General features: G+C 41.5%; 1 protein-coding gene across 1 annotated transcript in view; it reads right to left on the bottom strand.

Annotated features, from left to right (window-relative positions):
• map3k19 (mitogen-activated protein kinase kinase kinase 19) overlaps nucleotides 1-25,470 on the bottom strand; it is a 75,643-nt gene that overhangs the window by 33,871 nt on the left and 16,302 nt on the right. The window contains exon 4 of the mRNA XM_060827745.1: nucleotides 15,850-16,010. Coding sequence (XP_060683728.1) covers nucleotides 15,850-16,010 — 161 coding nt within the window. The remainder of the gene's footprint in view (nucleotides 1-15,849; nucleotides 16,011-25,470) is intronic.

The following is a 25,470-nucleotide window of genomic DNA, read 5'->3' as shown; positions in this document are numbered from 1 at the left end:
TAATGCCTGCTGGGAAAGACAATCAACTAACCCCTGCTTGTCTATATTTCTACATTACAGTACTTATAATAATACTGGATAAACTGAAAACACTAAATTCTGAAAATATCATTCTATAAAGTAGGATCAAGTTAATGGAATAAGACAATATAAATTTTAATTGTAATCCTGTAAACACGTATGTAAAAACATCAACTCGAAGCGCTTTGTTGTGCAGAAATGAATACATTTGAATTCTGATCATTGAAAGAATGTTATTTTAACAATGTCACAAATGTGTGGAAGAGTTTTAACCAATATAGTCAAAACGACCATATTTCTGCTACTGTGATTGCTGGTATCTATCTTTTTGGGTAATCAGTAGGCACATTATCAGTTGACATTATAAAAATGTTAATTTCGGTTTTAAAAAAAAGCAATCTGATTCAAGAGCTTTCAAAAGCATAAATTGTTTATCATGTTCTTAAACATGAATAAATGCTGGGGGTATTTACTCTGTTAGTTTGTTCCAAAAGGTTTGTTTATATTATGTCAACACATTAATACATATGACAGTTATATGCAGAGAGTTTGGAATAAATATTTTTAGTTCAAATTGCTTCCTACTGTCTACTTCAAAATACAAATGGGCCTAGATTTGTAAGTATCAGAGAGGGCAAAAGAGAGGAGATGGTGAATGGGGAAAAGGAAGTAAGGTAAGGCTTCACTGTTGACAGTGAACAAAGAAATGATCACCTTCCAATGGGCAAAAAGAGATAAGGGCAGGATTAACTTGTATGTAGGTAAAAACAATGACTGCAAATGCTGGAAACCAGATTCTGGATCAGTGGTGCTGGAAGAGCACAGCAGTTCAGGCAGCATCCAAAATGCACTGAAATTGACGTTTCGGGCAAAAGCCTTCCTGATGAAGGGCTTTTGCCCGAAACGTCGATTTCAGTGCACTTTGGATGCTGCCTGAACTGCTGTGCTCTTCCAGCACCACTGATCCAGAATTAAATTGTATGTATATAAAAGCACTGAATGTAAAAAACAAAATTGGGGAACTGGAAACGGAATTTGCTCTGGGAGATTGACAAAAATTTGGCTTAAGCTAAAACAGTTTGTACTCTAGGTTATAAGGCTTTTAGTGGAAAAAGGGTAGGTAAAAGGAGAGGAGGTATAGCAGTCTTGGTCAACAATAGTGTCATGGTCCTTGAATGAGAGATCATTCCTGAGTTAGACTCTATATGGTTGCAGGTGAGAAACAGAAAGGGAGCAGTGATCTTGTTGGGTACTTATTATAGATCTCCAAATAGTGGGGAGAATGTAGAAGTCAGCATTTGTAAGCAGATTATAGAAATCTGCAAGGCAGGTAGGTTTAGGATAGTTGGTGCTTTAAATTATCCTAGGGTAGGCTGGGAAAAAGGAAGAGTGTGGGGCACGGAATGGGAGAAATTCCTGCAATGTGTGCAGGAGAATTTTTTGGAACAGAACATTTCCTGCGACCAAATCCAGCACACCCCTTCCCTTCACTGGAAATGGGGGAAGCCAAATGGAGAACGTCAAAGTGGGAGAGTATTTGGGAAATATAGACTGTAAAATAATAAGGTTCAATATTAAGTTGAAAAAGATAAAATCTATGTGATGAACTTTTATCCTACTGGAAGATCAAACTAATCTACATATCCTTTGTATTATTTTCCATATGCCTATCCAAGAGTAGCTTAAATGTCCCTAAAGTATCTGACTCTATTACCACTGCTGGCAGTGCATTCCTCGCACCCACCACTCTCTGTGTAAAAAATATACCTCTGACATCTCCCCTAAACCTTCCTCCAATCACCTTCAAATCATGCCCCCCCTCGTGATAGACATTTTCGCCATGGAAAAGGTCTCTGGCTATCCACTTTATCTGTGCCTCTCATCATCTTGTACACCTCTATCAAGTCACCTCTCATCCTTCGCTCCAATGAAAAAAACCCTAGCTCTCTCAATCTTTCTTCATAAGACATGCCTTCAAGTCCAGTCAGCATCTTGGTAAATCTCTTCTGCAACCTCTAAAGCTTCCAAATCCTTCCTATACTGAAGCGACAAGAACTGACACACTATTCTTTGAAGCTGCAGCACAAACTTGTGGGTCTTAAACTCAATCCCCCTGCTAATGAAAGCCAACACACCATACAGCTCCTTGGCAACCCTTTTTGGGTAGCAACTTTGAGGAATCTATGGACATGGACCTCAAGATCCCTCTGTTCCTCCACACTGCCAAGAATCCTGCACCTTTAACCCTGCATGCTGCATTCAAATTTGACCTTCCAAAATGAATCACTTCACACTTTTCCAGGTTGAACTCCATCTGCCACTTATCAGCCCAGTTCTGCATCCTGTCAATGTCCTACAACAGCCCTCCACACTATCCACAACTCCACCAAACTTTGCATCATCCGCAAACTTACTAACCCACTCTTACATGTCCTCATACAAGTCATTCATAGAAATCTCTAAGAGCAGAGGCTCCAGAACTGATCCCTGTAGAATACCACTGGTCACCAAGCTTCAAGATGAATATTTGCCATCAACCACCACCCTCTGTCTTCTATGGACCAGCCAATTCTGTATTCAGACAGCCAGATTTCCCATTCCTCCTTACTCTCTGAATGAGCCCACCAAGGGGAACCTTATCATTGCTAAAATCCATGGACACCACATCCACTGCACTGCCTTCATCAATGTGTTTTGTCACATCCTCAAAGAATTCAGTAAGGTTTGTGAGGTAAAGCCATGCTGACTATCTCTAATCAAACTATGATTTCCAAGTAATCATAAATCCTGTGTCTCAGAAGCCTCTCCAATAATTTACCCAGTCCACACATAAAACTGACTGGTCTGTAATTCCCAGGATTATCCCTATTTTCTTTCTTGAACAAGGGAATAACATTTGTCACCCTCCAATCATCTGGCACAAATCCAGTGGACAGTAAGGATGCAAAGATCATTGCCAAAGGCACAGCAATGTTTTCCCTCACTTCCTTTAAACCTAGAGTATATCTCGTCTGGCCAGGTGAGTTATCTATCCTTACATTTTCCAAAATGTTCTGCACATCCTCCTTCCTAACATCAACATGTTCTAGAATATCAGTCTGTTTCATGCTGTCCACAGAAATGTCAAGGCCCCTCTCAGTAGTGATTACTGAATGAAAATATTCATTAAGGACCTACTCTACCACCTCTGACTCCAGGCACAAGTTCCCTCCACTACCCCAGATCAGCCCTACCCTCACTCTGGCCCTCCTCTTATTCTTCCCATAAGTGTAGAATGCCTTAGGGTTTTCCTTAGTCTGACCTGGTTAAGCTTTTTTATGCCCCCGTTTAGCTCTTCTAAGTCCATTGGTCAGTTCCTTCCAGGCTGCCTTGTAACCCTCTACAGCCCTATCTGATCCTTGCCTCCTCAACCTTAAGTAAGCTTCCTTCTTCCTCTTGACGAGACATTCCATGTCCCTTGTCACCCAAGATACTTTCAGTCGGCCATCCCTCCCTTGCCTCAGTGGGACAAACCTGTCTAGCACTATCAGCAAGTGATTCCTAAACAACCTCCACATTTCTATCGTGCACTTCCCTGAGAACATCTGTCCTCAATTTAGATACCACAGTGCTTGCTTTAATAGTTTTGTAATTCCCCCTCCTCCAATTAAATACTTTCTCATACCATCTGCTCCTATCGCTGTCCATTAATATAGCAAAGGTCAGGGTGTTGTGATCACTATCACCGAACCGTTTTCCCACTGAGAGGTCTGCCACCTGACATGGTTCATTGCCAAGCACCAAATCCAATATGGCCTCCCTTCTAGTTGGTCTATCTACATATTGAGTCAGGAACCATTCCTGAATATACCTGACAAAACCTGCTCCATCCAACCTATTTGAACTAAGGAGGTTCCGATCTATATTAAGGAAGTTAAAGTCACCAATGACAACAACCATTTTACTTCTGCACCTTTCCAAAATCTGCCTCCCAATCTGCTCCTCTGTGTCTCTGTTGCTATTGGGTGCTCTGTAGAAAACTCCCAGTAAAATGACTGCTCCTTTCCTGTTTCTGACTTTCACACATACTGACTCTGTAGACAAAATCTCCTCCATCACCTGCCTTACTGTGGCTTACATCGTAGTTCCAAGTACTGATCGATGCTCTAAGTTCGTCACCCTTATTCTTGATATTTCTTATATTCAAATAGACACACTTCAACCCATCACACTGAGTGCACCTTTGCCCTATCAAGTACCTATCCCTCCTCACAGACTCTCTGCACACTGTATCTGGTTGTTCATTACCTACTCCATCATCTGATCTGTAGTTCCAGTTCCCACACTCTTGCCAAACCAGTTTAATCTCCCCCTTGAAGAGCTATATCAAACCTTCTGCCCAGGGTATTGGTGCCCCTCTAGATAAGGGCAACCTGTCCTTTTTGTACAAGTCCCGCCTTCGCCAGAAGTAATCCCAATAATCCACATATCTAAAGCCCTCTTACACCAGCCCTGCAGCCCCATGTTCCTCTGCACTCGCTCTCTGTTCCTAGCCTCACTAGCACCTGTAACCAGTAGCAATCCTGAGATTACCAGTCTGCTCATCCTGCCTTCTAGCTTCCAACCCAACTCTGTATATTCTCTGTCTGGTCCTCCTAACTTTCCCTACTTACATCACTGGTACCAATGTGTACTATGACTTCTGGCTGTTCACTCCCCTCGCCTTAAGAATCCTGTAGACTAGATCTGAGAGAGACGGGATATACCTTAGGTTTAGGGTGTAGGTTTGCTTGCTGAGCTGTAGGTCCTGGATGGGGTTCCTGAGGTTTGTGGTGATGTCATTTCCTGTTTGTTTTCTGAGGGGTTGATAGATGGTATCTAGATCTATGTGTTTGTTTATGGTGTTGTGGTTGGAGTGCCAGGCCTCTAGGAAATTTCTGGCATGTCCTTGCTTAGCCTGTCCCAGGATAGATATGTTGTCCCAGCCAAAATGGTGGGTTTTTTTCATATGTGTATAGGGCTACAAGGGAGAGACGGTCGTGTCTTTTTGTGACTAGCTGGTGTTCATGTATCCTGGTGGCTAACTTTCTTCCTGTTTGTCCTACGTAGTGTTTGTGGCAGTCCTTGCATGGAATTTTGTAGATGACGTTGGTTTTGTCCATGGGTTGTACTGGGTCTTTTAAGTTTGTTAGTTTCTGTTTGACAGTGTTGGTGGGTTTGTGTACTACTAGGATTCCGAGGGGTCTTAATAGTCTGGCTGTCATTTCTGAAACTTCTTTGATGTATGGTAAGGTGGTTAGGGTTTCTGGCTGTGTTTGGTCTGCTTGTCGTGGTTTGTTCTTGAGGAATTTGCGGACTGTATTTTTTGAGTATCCGTTCTTCTTGAATACATTGTATAGGTGGTTATCCTCTGTTTTCCGAAGTTTGTCTGTGCTGCAATGTGTGGTGGCTCATTCGAATAGTGTTCTGATACAGCTTCGTTTGTGTGTGTTGGGATGGTTGCTGGTGTAGTTCAGTATTTGGTCAGTGTTTGTCGGTTTTCTGTATACACAGGTTTGTAGTTCTCCGTTGTCCTTTCTTTCGACTGTGACGTCCAGGAATGCGAGTTTGTTGTCGGTTTCTTCCTCCTTGGTTAACATTATGCCTGTGAGGGTGTTGTTGATGATATTAAATGTCTCTTCTATCTTGTTTCGTTTTGTGATGACAAAGGTGTAATCTACATAGCGGACATGCCAGAGAATTCCTAGAGGCCTGGCATTCCAACCACAACGCCATAAACAAACACATAGATCTAGATACCATCTATCAACCCCTCAGAAAACAAACAGGAAATGACATCACCACAAATCTCAGGAACCCCATCCAGGATAAACATATAAATAGAAAGCAGGAGACAACAGCTTCGCTTCACTTAGAGTTCGCCACTGATGATGTTACCTAGCCAGGTAATGAAACGCCTGGATATCAAACTTACAGCTCAGTGAGCAAACCTACGCCCTAAACCTCAACCTGAGCTACAAACCCTCACAAACCTTGCAAATACCCAAGGTTTCTTCAGGAAGGGAGGGAAGAGATTACTGCGCCTTTGGCAGTGATCTTTGCATCCTCTCCACTGAATTTGTGCCAGATGATTGGAGGGTGGCAAATGTTATTTCCTTGCTCAAGAAAGGGAAGAGGGATAATCCTGGGAATTATAGATCAGCAGTTTACATCAGTGGCAGGTAAAGTATTGGAGAGGATTCTGAGAGACAGGATTTATGGTTACTTGGAAAACCATAGCTTGATTAGAAATAGTCAACATGGCTTTGTGAGGAGGGGTCCTGCCTCACAAACCTTACTGAATTCTTTGAGGATGTGACAAAACACTTTGATGAAGGTAAACCTGTGGATGTGGTATGCATAGATTTTAGCATGGCATTTGATTAGATTCTCCATGATAGGCTCATTCAGAAAGTAAGGAGGCATGGGGTACAGGGATATCTGGTTGATAGATATAGAATTGGCTGGCCCACAGAAGACAGAGGGTGGTGGTAGATGGAAACTATTCAGCCTGGATCTCAGTAACCAGTGGCGTTTTGCAGGGATCATTTCTGGTACGTCTGCTCTTTGCATTTTTATAAATGAGGAAGTGGAAGGGTGGGTTGTCAGGTTGGTGAAGTTGTGGATAGTGTGAACAACAGCTGAAGTTATCTTAGTGTAATTAGCTTTTAGGACTAACATTATAACAGAAATCAATATTACAAGTGCTAGGTTGCAAAGGGACATTGACAGGACGCAGAACTGGGCTGTTAAGTGACAGGTGGTGTTCAACCTGGAAAAATGTGAAGAGATTTATTTTGGAAGGTCAAATTTGAATGCAGAACATATGGTCAAAGGCAAGATTCTTGGCAGTGTGGAGGAACAGAGGGATCTTGGGGTCCATGTCCGTAGATTCCTCAAAGTTGCCACCCAAGTTGATAGGGTTGTTTAGAAGGTATATGGTATGTTGGCTTTCATTAGCGGGGATTGATTTTAAGACTTGCAAGGTTATGCTGCAGCCCTAAGGAGCCCTGGTTAGACCACCCTTGGAATATTGTGTTCTGTTCTGGAATCCTCATAAGATGTGGAAGCTTTAGAGAGAGTGCAGAGGAGATTTACCAGCATGCTGCCTGGACTGGAGGACATGTCTTATGAAGAAAGATTGAGGGAGCTAGGGCTTTTCTCACTGGAGTGAAGAAGGATGAGCGGAGACTTGATAGCAGTGTACAAATGGTGAGAGGCATACATAGAGTGGATAGCCAGAGACATTTTTCCCATGGCAGGAATGTCTATCATGAAAGGGCATAATTTTAAGGTAATTGGAGGAAGGTTTAAGGGAGATGTCAGAGGTAGGTTCTTTACACAGAGAATGGTGGGTGCATGGAATGCAATGCTGGCAGTCATAGTTATAGGGCCATTTAAGCAACTCTTGGACAGGCACTTGGAAGATAATACACAATGAAGGGTATGTCAGTTAGTCTGATTTTAGAGTAGAAAAAAGCCGGCACAACATCGAGGGCCGAAGGGCCTGTACTGTACTGTTCTATGTTCACTGTATTCTAATGTGCTGCCTTTATCAAATTCATCTGTTGCTTTATATTTCCCATTGTTCTAATATGTGTAAAAATACAAGAGACAGTTAGTATTAACTACATGCTATAGCACTTGTAATATTGATTTCTGTTATAATGTTAGTCCTAAAAGCTAATTACTCTAAGATAATTTTAGCTGTTGTTCGCTCAGATGTTTGGGAGTCAATGGCCTCTATTTCACACCTTGTGTCTATTTAGTTACTGGGATAATTATTCTTCCTGTTCATCCTGTTTATCACTTCTCCACCATTTTGTGTTTTATTGCTGGGACAGGCTGCACCGTCTTATTTGTCAACCATTTTGTGTAAGCAGACATGGCCCACTTTGGTATAAACAGGTACGGGTCACCCCTACAGAAGGTGTCATCAACAGTGATATCAAATAGGCAGAAGTGGATACTGCAGATGCTGGAGATTATAGTCAAGATTAGAGTGGTGCTGGAAAAGCACAGCAGGTCAGGCAGCATCAAAGGAGCAGGAAAGTCAGGCAAAAGCTCTTCATCATTCCTGACCATTCCAGGATGTTGCCTGATCTGCTGTGCTTTTCCAGCACCACTCTAATCTTGAGTGATATCAAATAGTACTAACTCAGTAATAACATGCATACTGACTTTAGTTTGAGTTCTGCTTGGTTCATTCAGCTCCTGATTTCATTATGGCCTTGATCCAAATATGATTAAAGCGGGTGATTGTCCTTCACATCAAGGCAACTTTTGACTAAATGTGGCATCAAGGACCCCAGCAAAACAAGAATCAGTGGAAATCAGGGGAGGGGAAGGCTTTCCACTGGTTGAAGTCAGACCTAGCTCAGAGGAAGATGATATGGTTGGTCAAGGTCAATCGGGAAGATCAAACACTGACAGGGTGTAGAAATTTCAGAATCAGTCTGCAAGTATGTTTGCAAGCTTGCAGTTTTAATTTTGCATCTTGCTTTCATACTGGTATTTCCTTCCTCAGTCTGATGCACTATTCCAGCGAAGCTCAACGCAAACTTGAGGAACATCAGGAATAGGATCTGCAGTACGCAATTCCAATCTTCAAGCACGCCCCCACATTCAATCAGTTCATGATTGATTTGCCCTGGGCTCCATTCCTTGTTCGTGCCGGCTCTTCATATTCCTTAAATCCCTGACATCCCTTGCAGAGATATTTGTATCACCTACAGCCATGGGTGAGGTTCCAGAAGACTGGAGGGTGGCTAATGTGCCATTATTTAAGAAAGGCCACATGGAAAATCCAGGGAACTATAAACCAGTAAGCCTGATGTTAGTGATAGGTGGAGGGATTCTGAGAGACAAAATTTTCTTGCATTTGGAGAGGCAAAGACTCACTATGGATAGTCAGCATGTGGGAAATCATGTCTCACAAACTTGATTGTGTTTTTTAAGGATGCATCCAAGAGGATAGATGAGGGCAGAGCAGTAAATGCTGTCTACATGGACTTTAGCAAGGCCTTTGATAAATTTCCATGTGGTAGACTGGTTGGTGAAGTTAGATCACATGGGATTCAGGGAGAGCTAGCCAAGTGGCTTGACAGTAGAAGACAGAACGTGGTTGTAGAGGACTGTTTTTCGGACTGGAGGCTTGTGACAAGTAGTGTTCTACAGGGTTTGGTGTTGGGTCCCATTGTTTGTTAGTTAAATAAACAATATAGGAAACATGATTAATAAGTTTGTGGATGACACCAAAATTGGTGCTATTGTGGACAGTGATAAAAGTTATTTGAGGATACAACTGGATCTTGATCAGCAGGGCCAATAGGCTGAGGAATAATAGATGGAGACTAATTTAAATAAATGCAAAGTGTTGCATTTTGGTGAGACAAACCAGGGCAGGATTGATACATTTAATAGTAGGTCCCTGGGCAGTGTTGTTGAATACAGAGACATGGGGTTCAAGTAAAAGTTTCTTGAAAGTGGTGTCATAGGTAGACAGAGTGGTGATGATGGCATTTTGCAAATTTCATTGGTCAGAGCATTGAATATAGGAGTTGGGACATAATGTTGCAGCAGTTCAGGACATTGGTGAGCCCACTTTTGGAGTACTGTGTACAATTCTGATCACCCTGTTATAGGAAGGGTGCTAGTGAATTGAAAGGGGTACAAACAAGGTTTACAAGGTTGTTACTGGGACAGAGTTATAAGGAGAGGCAGTTTAGCCTGGGACTTGTTTCCCTACAGTGTAGAAGGTTGAGGGGCGACCTTTATTGAGGTTTATAAAATCATGTGAGGCATAGATAAGGTGAATTATAAATACCTTTTCCCTAGGGTAGGAGTGTTCAAAACTAGAGGGCATAGATTTAGGGTGAGAGGGGGAAAGATTTAAAAGGGATAGGAGGGGCAAATTTTTCACATAGATGGTGATGCGTATATGGAATGAATTGCCAGAGGCAGGTACAGCTGCAAAATTTGAAAGACATTTGGACAGATACATGAATAGGAAAGGTTTAGAGGAATATGGTTCAAACATAGACAAATGAGACTAGTTTAGTTTGGGAAACCTGGTTGGCATGGATTAGTTAGACCGAAGGGTCTGCTTCCATGCTGTATGACTCTGACATCTATAATTCTCTGGAGTAAAGCATTCAGTAGTATCTTTTGGATGAAGAACTTCTGTCACATCTCAATTTTGAATGAGTATCACCTTATTCTGTAACTATGTGTCCTCGTTTAAGATTCCCCTACCATTTGGGAAATATCATTCTCAACAGTCTGAAGAAGTCATACCAGACTCAGAAAGTTGTCTGTTTCTGTTTTCACAGATGCTGCAAGACTTGCTGAGTTTCTCCAGCATTCTCTGAATCTGCTTCAGATTTATAGCATCTGCTGTATTTTGTTTTTAAATCTGAACCTTTACTCTGTCAAGCCCCTAAAAATCTTTCATGTTTTAATAGATCGTACCTCATTCTTCTAAACACTAATATATAAAGGCCTAACCTGTTTAGTTATTCTCAGTAAGTCAAACTCTTCATCCTAGTAATCAGCCAAGTGAACCTCTTTTGAACTGCCTCCAATACCAGTACATTCTTCCTTAAATACAGGGACCAAACACAGCATTCCAGGTACAGCCTCACCAATACCCAGCATAGTTGTAATGAGACTTCCCTGAGGGCCAGGTGGATCTCATTGACTATGAGATTCTTGATTGGGGTTGTTAACCTGGGCCAATTCAGGAGCCCTGGCTGACAAATATAAGCAAGACTCGCATTGCCCTTTGAGAAGGGCATTGCTTGTCACTGGCCACTCGGATGTTTCCTTTCTTCCTCGTGGTGGTATAAAAATAAAGATTTAAGCACCTGTTGTTTTTCATTGTGTCCTACGCCTGCACACACACAACATGGGTGCTTGGGAAAAATATGCACTACCGCAGTTAGGCAGTAGTGTGTGGGTAGAACAAAAAAATAAGCAGGACTTTTGTCCAGGTGTCCTTAGAGAAGGAAAATTCAGTGTCCACCAACACCTTCGATGCCCTCAGTTACTGGGACAATTATTCTTCCTGTTCATCCTGTTTATCGCTTCTCCGCCATTTTGTGTTTTATTGCTGGGACAGGCTGCACCGTCTTATTTGTCAACCATTTTGTGTAAGCAGACATGGCCCACTTTGGTATAAACAGGTACGGGTCACCCCTACAGAAGGTGTCATCAACAGTGATATCAAATAGGCAGAAGTGGATACTGCAGATGCTGGAGATTAGAGTCAAGATTAGAGTGGTGCTGGAAAAGCACAGCAGGTCAGGCAGCATCAAAGGAGCAGGAAAATCAGGCAAAAGCTCTTCATCATTCCTGACCATTCCAGGATGTTGCCTGATCTGCTGTGCTTTTCCAGCACCACTCTAATCTTGAGTGATAATCAAATAGTACTAACTCAGTAATAACATGCATACTGACTTTAGTTTGAGTTCTGCTTGGTTCATTCAGCTCCTGATTTCATTATGGCCTTGATCCAAATATGATTAAAGAGGGTGATTGTCCTTCACATCAAGGCAACTTTTGACTAAATGTGGCATCAAGGACCCCAGCAAAACAAGAATCAGTGGAAATCAGGGGAGGGGAAGGCTTTCCACTGGCTGAAGTCAGACCTAGCTCAGAGGAAGATGATATGGTTGGTCAAGGTCAATCGGGAAGATCAAACACTGACAGGGTGTAGAAATTTCAGAATCAGTCTGCAAGTATGTTTGCAAGCTTGCAGTTTTAATTTTGCATCTTGCTTTCATTTTTTTCCCAGCCGTCTGTGCTCTCATCTCTACCAGACACAAGAATCTTGTACCTAATGGACAAGGGCACTATATGTTGTACCTTCCCATTGTAATGATTCAGCAACTAATTCAAATACTTTCTCATTTTTCCCTGTTTTTCTCGAGCCAAAAGTATCAAAATATTTATTTCTAGAATAATTATAAGTTCCAGCTAATCAACATCACTGAAGATTAAAAGAACTCCTTTACGTTAAATTTAATGGTTTTGTTTGCTCAGATTTAATTTCTTTTCAATAAGAAATGAAACACATTGTTACCTGTGAACCGCAGGTGCTCAGATCAACCTTTAGACAATTCTGTTCTCCGTATGCCAGGAAGCTACCTAAAAATAGTTATGCTGCATTATGACAGGGTCCTCAGCTTGCAAACCACAGACTTTCTTTAACCAATATGGACAGCACTTCCTTTAAATTATTTTGTTTCTATTTAAGAGCAGAGCCTAATTTAATTTTTGTTAATATCTGCAAAATTTGCTCCTGCTCTTAAGACTTCTTCTTATATTTTGCCATTCACCTATTCAAATATAATATTTTCTTTCTTACCATTTAAAGGTTCAATGAATATTCTAAATGGAATTTTATAGGGGCCTGAGCACACGGGCTATTGTGAGAAATACAGGCAGAATTGCATGAGAAGTCCAGTGAAGCCTGTTTTGATATTGGGAGCAACTCACTACATTTTTAAAGCAAATTCCAGGCACTGAGATGTGATTGTCACTAGTTAATGTGCCCAACAAGGGGGATTATTGCTTGTTCATAACCCCCTTACATCTATCTCGTGATTATGTAACTTCATATCATACCACTTGCCACAAGCAATCTAAACTCTGAGAATTCTTGACATGGGAGTCAGGGCATGTACCTAGCAACTTTGGGTTCACTGCTTACTGCAAAGAATTTTCGTTGTTGATCTTGATGGAATGCAGCCTATAATTTTTTTGTGTTTGCTTTTACTGATTGCAACAAAAACATATGTTTGAAATAGTCTGATTACTTGCCTGTATGTGGATTATCCCTGCTGGCCATTGACAAGATTTGGTTTGATATTGGAAACTGAGATCAGTGACAGTGACTTTTTGGGTCGATAATTGGGCACTGAAAACAGAGTGACAGTGACTTAGAGAGGTTGTTTAGATCGGATATAGCTAAGGACAGGTAAACTCAAGGGCCTGGCAATTAACCAGTAATAAAGGTGAGAGAATGTTTATACGAGGCAGAGTCAGCCATGCCAGCTATGTAACACTGACAGCATGGCTTTGTGGCAGCTGTGCCATTTCATTGCCAACAAAGGATTACCAATGTTTGTCTGGTTGCACAGCAGCCTTTTTAAAAAGACATGGGTGCCAGGTATGCCAGCCTCTTGGGGGGGATGGTTGGTGAGAGACAAGTTCTTATAGTGACAACGGGTGGTAGGATGTGGCTAGAATCAGGTCAAAGGGGTGCAGTAGCTGATGAGGCGGGTTTAGTAAATTACGAGAAAACCTGCATGAAAATTCACTAAACTGACACTTAGCCAAAAGAGAAATGTTCAGCCCAATATATTGTAAAACCATTATCTGGTGAATATATAAAGCCATACACAATTGTGCAATTATCTCTCAGCTATGAGAATCAGTGTGATGTTGAATTTAATATGATATTTTGCTCTATTTGGATCAATTTGACTCTCAAGTTTCTTAATCAGGTTTCAGAACTGGATATAACATCCATAAACAGAAAATAAACTGATTCTTGCTCCTGTAGATAGTTAGCTACAAAAAAAGGCTAAGTATAGTATCCAAAGTTTCTTAGGATATGACAGATCTTTTACAGATTAAAAGAAATAAAAATAATGTCATATATTTTATCTTACATTTATCTTACATGATTTATTATTTTTAATAGTGTTTCAGATATTTCTAATTTAACTCATTTGTCTTTGTTAATAAATAAATATTTTGCTGGTTCAAGCATTTACCTTCTAATGGTCTCAAATTTATTGATACATTGATTGATTATCATTATCTAAGTTATTTCACATTATATTCCAATAAAGTATATTATAAACAAGCAATTTTGACACTCTAATTCCTTTAAAATCATTGTTAAAACAGATAGAAGGAAGTTTACCTTTGAGTGATAAACAGAGATTGCTAGAAAAGCTCAGTAGGTCTGGCAGCATTGACAGAGAGAAATCAGAGTTGATGTTTCGGGTCGACTGATGTCTTGAGTTCTGAGGAAGGTTCATTTGCCCCGAAGTGTTCACTCTGATTTCTCTCCATTGATACTGCCAGACCTGCTGAGCTTTTTCAGCAATTTCTGGTTTTGTTTCTGATTTACAATATCCACAGTTTCTTTTTGGTTTTTACCTTGTAGTGATAGTTGATTTGGTAGTAGATCTGTCAGATGTTTTCCTGCTGTTTCTTTCACTTGGGCTGCGTACTGACTAACCGACCTTCTGATTGAATCATAAAAAAAATTAATTCAATTGTTCTTTAAAAATATTACTGTTTATTTAACTTTGCCTTTGATGAACTAGCATGAACTGGCAATTTAATATCAATCGCTGCTCAAGATGTTAAGTGTGATTTTGCCCTTCTGGAGGTGGCAAGAGAAATAATTCAAAAGAAAATTGTGTGAGGATTTGGAGAGAAACTCATTCCCTTCTCACCACCTCACTAATTGCGTTGAGGGTGAGAAGATGCACACGTGACCTCCTGGCCTGCCAGCAATTTAGGCTGTTCAATGGTCAATTAATGGCCACATACTCAAAACATACCTTCCAGACCAACATCCTCCCTGGCAGGTGATAAAGTTGTTGTAGTACTAGAACAAAGGACCCAATACCCAGCATGAGCCAAACTAACGTAGTTTACAAAATACCATGCAAGGACTGCACAAAACACTATATAGGACAAACAGGAAGACAGCTAACAATCCGCATCCATGAACATCAGCTAGCCACAAAACGACACGACCAGCTATCTCTAGTAGCCATACACTCAGACAACCAGCAACATGAATTTGACTGGGAAAACACCACTATCATAGGACAAGCCAGACAGAGAACAGCCAGAGAATTCCTAGAAGCATGGCATTCATCCCCAAACTCCATCAACAGACACATTAACCTGGACACCATATACAAACCACTACAGCTGAAACTGACACCCGGAAACGGCAAGAACATCCATCAACAGACACATCGACCTGGACCCCACATACAAATCACTGCAGCTGAAACTGACACCCGGAAGCGGCAAGAACAAACCAATATAAATACCGGAAGAAACATCAAAGCAGCGCTTCATACGAGGCTCCAACAGCACTGATGATGTTCCCTAGCCAGGGAACGAAACGTTTGCAGCAAAAACTTCCAGCTCGGCGAGCAGAACCACAACAACGGATACCCGAGCTACAAATCTTCAATCAGATTTTAAGGTGATAAAGTTGGAGAATTTCTCAACTGTGAAGCCAGGTTAACCTGCCCACCATAATGTACCCAGAGCAATCAGAGGCAAGAAAGAGGGTGCAAGAAGGTGGTCTCTGAAAGCCACCCCACTGTCCAAGCCACTGACCTCCCTGACTGCCTTCTCTCTGCAACCTCAAATCCACAAGAATAGTTGAAAACAAACCTACCTTCTCGCCACTGGAGCCCTGAGGAGTACAGCTCTATCTACACACTTTAGGACTTAGGGCACTAACATCCAAGTCTGTGATTAACCAAGAAACTCACCTATTCTCTGCCTGTCTGTGTTTCGTTACATGATATGGCAAGTTTTTTTGGCAGTGGGGTGATGTGTTAGTCACTACCTAACACACTCACTCCCTACACTTCAACAAAAAATGGAAAACTTCCAATCAATGCAATTTGGACCCAGTTAGCTTACATTTACACCTGCTTTATAGTTTATAAGAAAGAAAAACTGTCCTGAATCCAATACCAAAATAGGTAAATCGACAGTTTGAAGACAGTATATATTCCATTATACTAAATTTAAACTTACTTGTTATGTTCAAGAAATTCTTGAACAACCTCTGTTGGTCTGTATTCTGCAGGTTTAAGATCTCTCAGTTTTTCCAACATGTCCACATCTTGTACAGTTAATACAAGGGGAGTGTGGCCATCATGTTTGTTGTAATTTATATCCAATAATCTTTCTCCAAACTGAAAGAAAATAATAAAATATTACAACATATTGAATAACTTATTTGTGCAAGGATTTTAACTGGTAGAATTAGAAATATGCTTTCCAAGCCATCGCTTTAAGGAAAAAAAACAATGCCGCAATAATTTGGTCACGAGTGAACTGCATCATTGTTTGAGGTCAACAACCTACCCTACACTATCACTTCAAATATTTCTAAGTTTGTACTTTTCAAAAGAGTAGTGAAAAACTTTTCCTTTCACCATTTGTTAATATCCTGTTAGAATTGTGGGAATTAGAAGATCAATATGATTTGGGACTGTGGGTGGAATCTTCTGGGGGCGGCAAGGGTCTCTCCCAGCTGTTGCAAAATTGGTGAGGTACCTGCTCTGCATCTTTTAATGAAAGACTGGATCTTCTGCTGATCAGGGTAGTCTGAAGCCACAGACAGGCCTTCATCTAGAATTAGGTTCCCACAGGCAGAAATCTCTTGTAGTAAGAAATGCTGAATAACTATTGGCTAGCAACTCCTGCACTCAGCAATGTCACAGAACAGGTCACGACTTCTGCCTGAGGAGCGCCAGAGTTACATTCTGGGCAGGAAAATCCATAGATGAACTTCCTACTGCATCATTAATGGAGTCCCTTCACTGACAATGGCATTAACCCAAGGATACAGGACAAAAGTAGATGATTTCTGAAAGGGAGAGGTTTCCAAGGATGGAGGTTATGGGAACAGGGTATCAGGGAGTCAGAGGCAATGGCAGGACGTGGTGCTGTGGGCATCTCCCTGTCATCAATACTGCCCCATATCCATGCACATAACCATTCTTTGAGCATGTTTGATCAAAATTCCCCGTTTCCCCCCGCCCCGCCATCAAATAGTCTGCATCCTTTTTAATCTCTGGGAGGGTCTCTTGTCAGTAAGTCCATTACAGTTGGGTCAATGCTAGTTGTCACTTAAGGACCTGCATTAACAATGGGCTGGGAAGTTCACCCATGGATCATCCTGTCCAGAACTTAATACTGGTGGAGATAGGAGATGGCAATCAGTTGCACCATTACCCTACCAGATTAAATGCCCTTCCAACCTCTGAGTTTACATCCACTGTGACCAGAAAATTCTATCCTCTGTCTGAGACTTAAGGTAAATGGAGGGGCTCATATGACCTGCTTTGCAATCTGCAACTCAATACACTTGTGTATTTGATTGTATGAGATTACAATAACCTCAGACTGTTTTATTAGAAAGAAGGCTGCAAGGTGTTTATATATGCTAACATTGGACAGACTGTGAAGTGTGAGTTTGATTGTGCTGAAAGCAAAAGGGGAATGTTCTGTTTACTGGTTTAAGTAATAAAATGCCAACATAGAGATTGTATTGTTAATAGTGTTGTTAGTCTTGAAATGGGTAAAGCTGGATAAATCCCCAGGACCTGATCAGGTGTACCCGAGAACTCTGTGGGAAGCTAGCGAAGTGACTGCTGGGCCTCTTGCTAAGATATTTTTATTATCGATAGTCACAGGTGAGGTGCCGGAAGATTGGAGGTTGGCAAACATGGTGCCACTGTTTAAGAAGGGTGGTAAGGACAAGCCAGGGAACTATAGACCAGTGAGCCCGACCTTGGTGGTGGACAAGTTGTTAGAGGGAATCCTGAGGGACAAGATGTACATGTATTTGGAAAGGCAAGGACTGATTAGGGATAGTCAACATGGCTTTGTGCATGGGAAATCATGTCTCACAAACTTGATTGAGTTTTTTGAAGAAATAACAAAGAGGATTCATGAGGGCAGAGCAGTAGATATGATTATATGGATTTCAGTAAGGCATTCAACAAGGTTCCCCATGGGAACTGATTAGCAAGGTTAGATCTCACAGAATATAGGGAGAACTAGCCATTTGGATACAGAACTGGCTCAAGGGTAGCAGACAGAGGGTGGTGGCGGAGGGTTGTTTTTCAGACTGGAGGCCTGTGACCAGTGGAGTGCCATAAGGATCAGTGCTGGGTTCTCTACTTTTTGTCATTTACATAAATGATTTGGATGTGAGCATAAGAGGTACAGTTAGTAAGTTTGCAGATGACACCAAAATTGGCGGTGTAGTGGACAGCGAAGAGGGTTATCTCAGATTACAACAGGATCTTGACCAGATGGGCCAATGGACTGAGAAGTGGCAGTTGGAGATTAATTCAGGTGCTGCATTTTGGGAAAGCAAATCTTAGAAGAACTTATACACTTAATGGTAAGGTCATAGGGAGTGTTGCTGAGCAAAGAGACCTTGGAGTGCAGGTTCATAGCTCCTTGAAAGTGGAGTCGCAGGTAGAGAGGATAGTGAAGAAGGCGTTTGGTATGCTTTCCTTTATTGGTCAGAGTATTGAGTACAAGGGTTGGGAGGTCATGTTGCAGCTGTACAGGACATTGGTTAGGTCACTGTTGAAATATTGCATGCAATTCTGGTCTCCTTCCTATCGGAAAGATGTGTGAAACTTGAAAGGGTTCAGAAAAGATTTATAAGGATGTTGCCAGAGTTGGAGGATTTGAGCTACAGGGAGAGGCTGAACAGGCTGGGGCTGTTTTCCCTGGAGCTTTGGAGGCTGAGGGGTGATCTTATAGAGGTTTACAAAATTATGATGGGCATGGATAGGGTAAATAGGCAAAGTCTTTTCCCTGGGGTCGGGGAGTCCAGAACTAGAGAGCATAGGTTTAGGGTGAGAGGGGAAAGATATAAAAGAGACCTAAGGGGCAACTTTTTCACACAGAGGATGGTACGGGTATGGAATGAGCTGCCACAGGAAGTGGTGGAGGCTGGTACAATTGCAATATTTAAGAGGCATTGGATGGGTATATGAATAGGAAGGGTTTGGAGGGATATGGGCCGGGTGCTGGCAGGTGGGACTAGATTGGGTTGGGATATCTGGTTGGCATGGACGGGTTGGACTGAAAGGTCTGTTTCCATACTGTACATCTCAATGACTCTGAGTGTTCCCTTCCAGTTGGGGAACACTTCAGTGATCCAGGACATTCGACCTCTGACCTTGAGGTGACCATCCTCCGAGGCGGACTTTGGGACAGGCAGCAGCCAGAAGTGGCCGAGCAGAGGCTGATAGCTAAGTTCCGTACCCATAGGGAGGGCCTCAATTGGCACGTTGGGTTCATGTCAAACTACAGGTAACCACCATTGCACTATACACACACACACACACAGACACTCCTATGCACACACACACACATGCGCACACACACACACACACACATGCGCGCACACACACACACACATATACATTTGTGGGGTGAGTTTGTACTTGCAGAGTTACATTGTACTTTGCTCAAAAACTGCATGAATTCATGTAAGACTCTTATCTCACTTTTAAGATTAGAATCAGTCTAAACATTATGGCACTGACAGAGAACACAAGGGACTAACACCTTCAACATATTGTCTGCCTAACACCAATTGTTACAGTTAACCTGAGAATGCAAATTTAAAAAAAGGTTTTGTGATTTACACATGAAAGAAGTGAAACTATCATGGTATTCGAACAATTGAAAGACTCAACAAAAAATCAAGGTATTTTTCAATCTATAATTTCAGTTGCATCACACTGTCAACTTTTGCTATAAATTCTGTGTCTTGCAATTCTGTATTCCACAACCACCGGATGAAGGAGCATCGCTCCGAAAGCTAAATTGCTTCCAATTAAACCTATTGGACTATAACCTGATATTGTGTGATTTTTAACTTTGTACACCCCAGTCCAACACCAGCATCTCCAAATCATGACTACTATCAGCCCAAATAAGGTATTGAAGGTTTTAACTCCCTGTGAGACAGCCTCACAGGGAGTTAAAACCTTCAATGCATTATCTGGGCCGACATGACACCAATTGTTAAAGTGTACTTGAGAATGTAACTTCTAAAAAATGTTTTGCAATTTACATATGAAAGAATTGAAACCAACATGGTCATTTTAAAATATGAGAGACTTAACAAACAATCCAGGTCTTTTTCAATATATAATTTCAGTTACATCACACTGTAAACTTTTGCTATAAAGTCTGTGTCTTACAATCTTATACTCCACAATCACCTGATGAAGGAGCAGCATTCCGAAAGCTAGTGCTTCCAAATAAACTTATTGAACTATAACCTAGTGTTGTGTGATTTTTAACTTTGTACACCCCAATCCAACACCGGTGTCTCCAATCTTCACGAGCTATTGAGACCAATATACTCTGCCAAACCATCCTTCTGTCCTTTGGTATCTGTGAAATACGTCCACTGCCACAGATACATAGTTTCATTTATGATGAACAATGTATCATCTATAAACTGCTGTTCTTAAAAATAAACTATCATAAAATTACTTTCAATTGTATATTTTTAGTTATCTGTGGGCCTCAAGTTCCATATCTTACAATCACCGGTCTACTGAAATTTTTGCAACAGACAGTAATCCTTAAAGCAATGCCAGACTTTGACAAACAATCAATTCAGGCTTTTTATCAACATTATTTATCTCATTTGGTTAATTCTATTAAAGAATTGTCACAGTGACAGTAAAGAGGAACTCAATGATTGTTTTCTGCAGGTGGACAACTTGTAGAAGGAAACAATGATAGGAAATATTAATTTACATATAAAAAGAAACTAAGAAAAAAATTGTTAACCTAAATGTTCATCTTCAGTGTCTTTAACTGGCAAGTCCAGATATAGTTGCTAGCTCATAGGTTGGCCTTATTGATCCACACAGTAGATATCAGCTCCACAGAAGGACATTACCATGAAGTTTAGGAAGGTGAGATAAGCAACTGAATTGGTCAGCTCCTTTCGGCAAGGCTGAAGAAATTCATGGAACATTAATTAGTAAGACACAAGTATTAATAAATTGATTGTCTATGTTATTATGTCAGTGTAATTCTAAACTCATTTTATTAGTACGTATCAATCTCTGACACTGGTCTTGTCCATACATTCATAATCTATAAAATAGCTAATGCTGAGCTAAAGTGACAGAACTAATTGTGACCCTTACAACTAACTTTGTTAGTAACCCTAAAGGAGGTTTTGTGGCACAATGGATAGCATCCCTGCCCCTTTGTCCAAAAGCTCAACCGAGGTCTTGATGGTCAACAAAGGCATGTTCATAATGCAGTCAATGAGTTTTGATCTGCAAATCTTTCCAATATGAGCCAATGGCAGGTAGGAATGGGAGTGATTCATGACCAGCCATGTGAAGGAAAGAAATTGGATTCTATTATCATGATCCATAGCTTAGGCTATATTATACATGTAAAGGTATATGTTTCCAGAGCAACTCAGCATCCTTGTGGGGGTTGGCTGCCTCAGGTCCTCCCACCCAGTAAAAACAACTACCTGGACTGCACCTCCTCCCACACAGTAAAAACAGTGCCTCTTCAGTACATACACAGGCACTGTGCCCCAAACTCTTCTGCTATTACATTGATGACTGCATTGGTGCAACGTTCTGCACCCAGGCTGAACTGGAGCAGTTCATCGACTTCACCCATAACTTCCACCCCGCCCTCAAATTCAATAGGTCCATCTCAGACACCTCCCTTTCTTGACCTCTCCATTTCCATCTCTGGCAACAGTCTCCAGACAGAAATTTACTACAAACCCACAAGACTCTCACAACTACCTGGACTACACCTCCTCCCTCCCAGTATTCTGCAAGAATTCCATCCCATTCTACCAATTCCTCTACCTCTGCCGTATCTGCTCGGACAAGGAGACATTCCACTCCCAAACATCCCAGATATCCACCTATTTCAAACAACATGCTTTTCCCCCCTCAGTCATCCAGACGACCCTCCACCACACCACTTCCATTCCCCATTCCACTGCTCTAAACCCCAACTCTCACCAAATGCAATAAAGACAAAGTCCCCACTGCCCTCACCTACCACCCCACCAGAATTCGGTATCCAACGGATCATCCTTAAACACTTCTGCCATCTCCAACTCGACCCCATCACCAAGAACATCATCCCCTTCCCACCCCTCTCTGCCTTCTGCAAGAATTGTTCTCTCCGCCAATCCTTGGTTTGCACCACTCTCCCCACCAACACCCCTGAATCTCCAGGTACCTTCCTCTGCAACTGGAAAAGATGCAAAACTTGCTGGCACACCATCCCCCTCACCTCCATCCAGGGCCCCAAACGGTCCTTCCAGCTTAAACAGAGACTCTCTTCCAACCTAGTTTACTGCCTCAGGTGCTTCTCTACATCAGGGAGACCAAATATAAACTTAGGGAACAGTTCGCCAAGCATGTCAGCCGGGCTCACAGGGGTCAACTGGATCTCCCAGTCACCGCCCATTTTTTAATTCCCCTTCCTATTCCCTTTCCAATGTGACCATCCTTGGCTTTCTCCAGTGCCACAATGAACCAAACCACAAATTAGAGGAACAATACCTCATCTTCCACTGGGCAGACAGGAGGACTCAACATTGAGTTCTCCATTTTCAAATAACCTCCCTTCACATCCCATACCTCCCTTCCCAGCCCCTTCCCCCTCCCCTCCACTACTCCAAGCTACCTACCAGATTCATTCCTCCCTTTCACCAACCGGGTCGTATCGTCTGCTTGTCTTCACCTATCCCCACTTCACCACCCTGCCGCTGCCACCCCCTTTATGTGCAGCTCCCACTACACCCACCCCCTAGTTCTGAATAAGGGTTAGGCCCAAAACATCAATTTCTCCATCTCTTGATGCTGCCTGGCTTGCTGTGTTCTTCCAGCCTTCTGCTTGTCTACCTCAGTTGACTGGACAGCCAGTTTGTTTCTGATTGCTGTCAATCAGATTCGATCCCCATTCCAGGTGGAGTGGATCCTGGAATTGTCTCTGTGTTCAATTAGAGATAAAGGTAATGATGTTGTGGATTAAGCATGATTTACCTCAATAAGAGGTTAGCATATCTACTAAATATCTGGAAACTCAATGAATATGTTTAGATGTCATTAAATTTGATTCTGAAGTTAATAAACAATTGTTGGTGCATGGCTTGTCTGACTGGCTCTCTAATAACTCAGGAAACCCAACTGAAAAGGAACATCCTTTATTATTCAACACCAAAATACAGCAACTGCTCATGATATACATAGGTTAATCCCAGCTTATAACAGACAGTTCCACAGACTCATCCCTGGGTTTGGTTTATTTCTCTAAGCAACTTGTTCGGAGAAAGTATTATGCACCTCTGGTGCAAGTGAAACTTGAACCTGGGCCTCATTATCAAGACATAAGGAGTCTACCACTATGTCATAAGACAGCCCCCAAGTCTACTACACTTTGTTTTCCCAAGAGGTCTCCAGTCCAAGTACTATTCTTTTTATTTCCTTCAGTGGGTGGCACGGTGGCTCAGTGGTTAGCACTGCTGTCTTACAGGGCCAGGGACCCAGGTTTGATTCCAGCCTCGGGCGACTGTCTGTGTGGAGTTTGCATATTCTCCCTGTGTCTGCGCAGGTTTCCTCCGGGTGCTCCAGTTTCCTCCCACAATCCAAAGATGTGCAAGTCAGGTGAATTGGCCATGCTAAATTGCCCATAGTGTTAGGTGCATTAGTCAGGGATAAACAGAGGGGAGGGGCATGGGTCTGGATGAGTTACTCTTCGAAGGTGTGGACTTGTTGGGTCGAAGGGCGGGTTTCCATACTGTGGGGAATCTAATCTAATCATACTAACACGTCTGAGTCTGTTTAGTAGTGAAGACTGCGATCGGGTGTTTTCAAATTAATATGGCCGCAGGCAATAATGAAGAGTCTATTTATTTTGGGTTTTTTTTTAAATGTAATCTCTTAAGTTTTTTTTATTTCACCTATGTTTCTGATCAACCTGTTCAAAGATGTTATTACACACCTCTGGAGCAGGTGGGACTTGAGCCCTGGCCTCCCAGTCCAGGGATAGGGACTCTACTCAATAGGTCAAATTTTCCGGTGATGAGTTTCAGCTGGGCAGGGCATTGCCTGCTACTCAGGAAATTCATACTCAGCCAGCTCCAAAGGAAGATTAATTATTGATTCCCCATGAACCTTGAAGGGGATATCACAGTTTCTTTGAAGATTGATAAGAAAGGATTATTTCATTGAATCTATAAAATGTGGACTACAAATAAAAGGTTATCAAAGAAATTTGAGTAATAATTATGTCTTATGAAACTTGTCAAAATTTTTGTTACTTTATTCAGTATATGAAGATTCAATCCTAATCAGATTAAGGCAAACATTTGCACCACTCCCTCATTACTGGATAACATTTGCATTATCAAGCAACTTCAAATGGATTCTTGTCACAATCTTCAAAATTTGTTCCTAGCATATTTTTAAAATGCATCATTGGTTAAAAGCTTTTTATTTCTTTTATTTCCAAAAGTGGTAGTCAGGAATTCTGTGGTCTAACTTCAAAGAATTTAAGTACTCACCTAGTTGTCAAAGGTTACATAGGCAGGATTAGTGTGTATAGTCAGTATGGATGTCATTAGACATTTGAAGTCACAGCATACTATGTTGCCACATTCATTTAGTAGCTCAAATGGAAGTTTGGATTCAAGATCTTCTTCAGAGACTTGAGAAAATAATCCAACAGACAATATTGTGCAAATATGTGAAAATGTAGCTTTCTTGGAAGTGCACATTTTTCAATGAGTTTTTAGTTATGGTACTGTCTATTCATATGGGTAGCTTTAAAAGACCCCATAGTACTGATCAAGAAAAAGAGCAGGACGATCTTCCATAGTCTTACTGCTAACACTATGATAAAACAGCCTTAAATGAAGCTTTCTGGAACAGCTTGTCATGGAGCCCACAAGGGAGCAGGCTATTCTGGACCTAGTGCTATGTAATAAACCAGACTTTATAAAAGATCTTAAAGTAAGGGAACCCTTAGGAAGCAGCGATCATAATATGGTAGAGTTCAGTCTGCAGTTTGAAAGAGAGAAGGCAAAATCGGATGTAATGGTGTTACAGTTAAATAAAGGTAATTATGAGGGCATGAGAGAGGAACTGACAAAAATAGACTGGAAGCAGAGCCCAGCGGGGAAGACAGTAGAGCAAAAATGGCAGGGGTTTGTGGGTATAATTGAGGACACTGTACAGAGGTTCATCCCCAAGAAAAGAAAGATTATCCGGGGAGAGATTAGACAGCCATGGCTGACAAAGGAAGTCAGGAAATTTATTAAAGAAAAAGAGAGATCCTATAAAGTGGCCAAGAACAGTGGGAAATCAGAAGATTGGGAAGGCTACAAAAACAAACAGAGGATAACAAAGAGAGAAATAAGGAAGGAGAGGATCAAATATGAAGGTAGGCTAGACAGTAATATTAAAAATGATAGTAAAAGTTTCTTTCAATACATAAGAAACAAATGACAGGCAAAAGTAGACATTGGGCCACTTCAAACTGATACTGGGAGCCTAGTGATGGGAGATAAGGAAATAGCAGGAGAACTTAACAAGTACTTTGCGTCAG

Source organism: Hemiscyllium ocellatum, chromosome 7, assembly GCF_020745735.1.
Source record: "Hemiscyllium ocellatum isolate sHemOce1 chromosome 7, sHemOce1.pat.X.cur, whole genome shotgun sequence".
NCBI lineage: Eukaryota > Metazoa > Chordata > Chondrichthyes > Orectolobiformes > Hemiscylliidae > Hemiscyllium > Hemiscyllium ocellatum.
This window is presented reverse-complemented; position numbering and strand designations above follow the sequence as displayed.